This window comes from Dinoponera quadriceps, unplaced genomic scaffold, assembly GCF_001313825.1.
Source record: "Dinoponera quadriceps isolate SergipeBrazil2010 unplaced genomic scaffold, ASM131382v1 scaffold5565, whole genome shotgun sequence".
Taxonomy (NCBI): domain Eukaryota; kingdom Metazoa; phylum Arthropoda; class Insecta; order Hymenoptera; family Formicidae; genus Dinoponera; species Dinoponera quadriceps.
Window position 1 is genome coordinate 1 of NW_014559469.1, and position 3786 is coordinate 3786.

General features: G+C 32.2%; 1 protein-coding gene across 1 annotated transcript; it reads right to left on the reverse strand.

Moving 5' to 3' along the window:
* LOC106750400 (ABC transporter G family member 42-like) lies at positions 1 to 3481 on the reverse strand. The gene is made up of 4 exons (XM_014630733.1): positions 3279 to 3481; positions 1002 to 1203; positions 402 to 568; positions 1 to 32 (listed from the first exon to the last, which is right to left on the reverse strand). The coding sequence occupies exons 1-4, from the start codon at positions 3437 to 3439 to the stop codon at positions 26 to 28; spliced, it is 537 nt and encodes a 178-aa protein (XP_014486219.1). The 5' UTR covers positions 3440 to 3481; the 3' UTR covers positions 1 to 25.
* Between the last annotated feature and the right edge of the window lie 305 nt (positions 3482 to 3786).

The window sequence follows — 3786 nt, forward strand, 5'->3', positions numbered from 1 at the left end:
TTCCCGCTTTACGAGTACAAGTTCTTCAGGAACTGCAACAAGAAGAACGAATAATGACATTAGACGCAATCGGTTTGTTCATTTACGCATGTCGATTAATTTCATTCGATTAATCGTGTCTCTACGTGAATTAAATTTTTAGAAAGGAATACAATGGATTTGTTAAATGTCACAGCGAGATACAAACTTTATGATCATTAGAACTATCAGAATGTTATTTTATTGTAAGATTATCGGTTCTACATTCATGAAATACTCATGAATATATTGTCAATGCCCTTTATATTTATAGCAGAATTAATTCATTTTCCGCTACCTTCAATCTTGTTATCCTTTTTCTTCCACAAACCAATTCTAATTATACGCATATAAAGTAGCAAAAGTATCATAGTTATTCTTACACCATAGAAGTATGGGCAGCGTCGGTATGTAGAGGAATATCATAACAGTCGCAAAACAAAAGCCAAAATTGTAGAAAACCTTGGATCCGTCGTAACCCATACCATAAAAAGTTCTGCCTATAGTGAATCCCAAGAATATGTACAAATATCTTCAGGTACAGATGGTTCTGTGAACACAAATAGAACTCGCTTATTTCTACGTTCGTTTTGATAACTTTGTGGACCAATATTATGGAAGTGTTAATTGGTGTGTACATTGAATTTCTGCCGAATGAATTTCTGTTATTTTTCTTTTATTCGAAATACAATTATCTCAGCAAATACAACTAACAATAATATAATATTAATAACATAGTTTCCTATTCAATAATGTATTGTAAATGCAATATAACGCGCATATTATGTAACAGTTACATTGTGAAATGGGAAATTATAACATTGATGTTACGTTATTGTTAATTGATGTTTACTAGGATGTTTGTTTCAAAATTATTCAATACTGAATTTCGTTAATGTCATCAATTAATGGACTTCCTTCGCACTCCGTTTTTTTTTTACTTGCCATTTGTAGTCAGTAAAATACAATATTCTTGATCTTACCCTGTTCCGATAGAGCTGTATCATCATTCTCTTCACTAGTGTGCTAAACTGATCGAACCATAATATACTCGGATAATTTTTACTTTCAAATTCGAACTCCTGTTTCGTTCGGTGAACCGGCAGAATCGGTGCTTTCATTTCACACAAGCGATCATTCGCTCGGTCAGATCGAAACCGTACTCTCCTGACGAAATTTCTATCACTGAAACAATTGTAGTTTATTAAGTGATTAAGTGAAGACGATATTAAATGATATTTCTCTATGTATATTTGGACGCGACATGATTTTGATTTTTCTATTCAATTAAGCACAAATAAAATTTAAAAAATATACACGGTTAAAAAATTTAAGACTCTTTTTTTCTCCTCTGAAAAACGTATATATTAAAATGTTATAAAATATTATAAAATATTTGTCAAAAATGATAAAAGTAAAACGTGTATTAATAAGCAAACGCAGTACAATGTTACATTATGTGCAAATAGTTATCATGTACCATCATGTATCATGTATCATGTATCATCAGATCAGACGTTTATTATTATCTACGTATTCCTGCGACTTATATACTTTCTCAGATAACAATTTAATGTAACTTATGAATCTATTCTCTTGAAATGCTTAATACTATTATTTTGGGCGTACAATATTAGCAGAAATCAGTGTAATTTAGAGTAATTTACAATTGAACATAAGGTCGTTTTTCACATTCTTGTAAATTTACCGAAATCTGCGGGATTGTAATGTCTCGGAAATTCTATGCCCACGCTTTATAGATATGGCACTAGGTTGCTCGCACTGCCTCTGTAAATGCATTGTTCTGCAGTGATGACGTAGACGTGGTTAAATTTTTGAAATATTTTCGCGCTGGGGGTGTGTATCGAACATATGACAGTATGTCCAATATGCGCCAATTTTTGCAGAAGCTCGATACATTGAAAAGAAGACAGTTCATCCAAACCACTGAAAGAAAGTTGATCGCTTAGCATTTCGCGATTGCTCGGGATATTTGTTTGATACCTTGCAAGTGTGAGATATAATGACTTGATAATGAGAGATTAAAACATTTCTTCGCGTATATTTCGAATATACCACTTACTATTAAATATTTATCTCTTGTCTGTGTTTAACTATCCGCGCATGTATTTATCTTTATTAAAGAATTCTTCACATTTTCACATTTTATGTTTCAATGAAAAGTCGTCTTCTTATGTATTCTTAAAAGATAATATTATGTAAGTGATAAATTAAAAATTTTTTATATATTCCTTTATTATAAATGCATAATGATACGTAAATGCGCAGTACTAATTGTCTTGAAAAATGAATATGTAAAATGAAAAATGAGAAATGAATGAATATTTCCAAAGTAATTACTGTGTAAAACGAGAATGAATGCAAGGAACAACAATTCACAGAGTGTTCTCGAATAGCTTTTTTTTTATATCGAGGGGCGTGCAGAACTCTCATCGGAAAGAGAAAAAAAGTTTATATAAACTGCATCTTCTAAATAATATTACATTTTACGTATGGTTAACAAAAAGCAAAATGTTAACTACTGTCAATGTAATAAATGTCATTTTTTTCTGTTAATTACATGTTAGCGAACCTCAATCATTTTATTAATTTGATGTGTAGGATATATCATACGCAATGATTTATGCTCTTATCAAGCATAACTAAGCTGAAATGTGTAATTATTCAAAAAGAATAATTAATTAAAATTTCAACGTGTTATCGCTATGAATTTTTATGTGAACAGCATGTGAATAGCATCGAGATAGAAAATAAAAAAGAAACAAATATAATAGGACGTTAAAATTAGAAAGGAAAAAATTAATGCAATAGATAACTATTTGCGTGTAAGCATCGTTTTACATGTATAAAAAAAGTGGCGAAAATTACCTATGATATTGTGTATTGTAAACTTATATTGCGTGAAGCATCAAAGACGAATGCCAAAACTGAAGAAAGCCCGATGATTTCTAAACGAAAGCAGGTAGCTATTAAGCTTAATCTAATGTAATACATTATCACAAACATAGTTTTGGCAAGTATCTGTCCATTGTAACATATTGACACTGAAAGAATTGAAAATCCTCAACGCGTTGTAACATTTTAGATTTTGGCCTGTATATGATGGCGGTGAGATGTCGCCTTATCGCTATTGAAATTTTTTCGACTCTCATATAGTACTATCAAATGGCATAGTTAATTTTTTTGCATGCTCGTAATCAACTTTGGACCGACTTCTATCTTGCATCTTGCACACTCACGTAGTTGGGTCGTCGAGAAAAACAACCGGCGGATTATTCACTAACTCGAGAGCAATCATTAACCTCTTCTTTTCCCCGCCAGAAAGTTTCTCCGTAATTGTGTTTCGTGAACTGGACAATCTTAATGTGTTCAAAATCTCGTCTATCTGAAAGTGCCACATATTTCTGTGATTTACGCGCGGCAACAAACGTATAAATATGTGACGATANAGTATCTGTCCATTGTAACATATTGACACTGAAAGAATTGAAAATCCTCAACGCGTTGTAACATTTTAGATTTTGGCCTGTATATGATGGCGGTGAGATGTCGCCTTATCGCTATTGAAATTTTTTCGACTCTCATATAGTACTATCAAATGGCATAGTTAATTTTTTTGCATGCTCGTAATCAACTTTGGACCGACTTCTATCTTGCATCTTGCACACTCACGTAGTTGGGTCGTCGAGAAAAACAACCGGCGGATTATTCACTAACTCGAGAGCAATCATTAACCTCTTCTTTTCC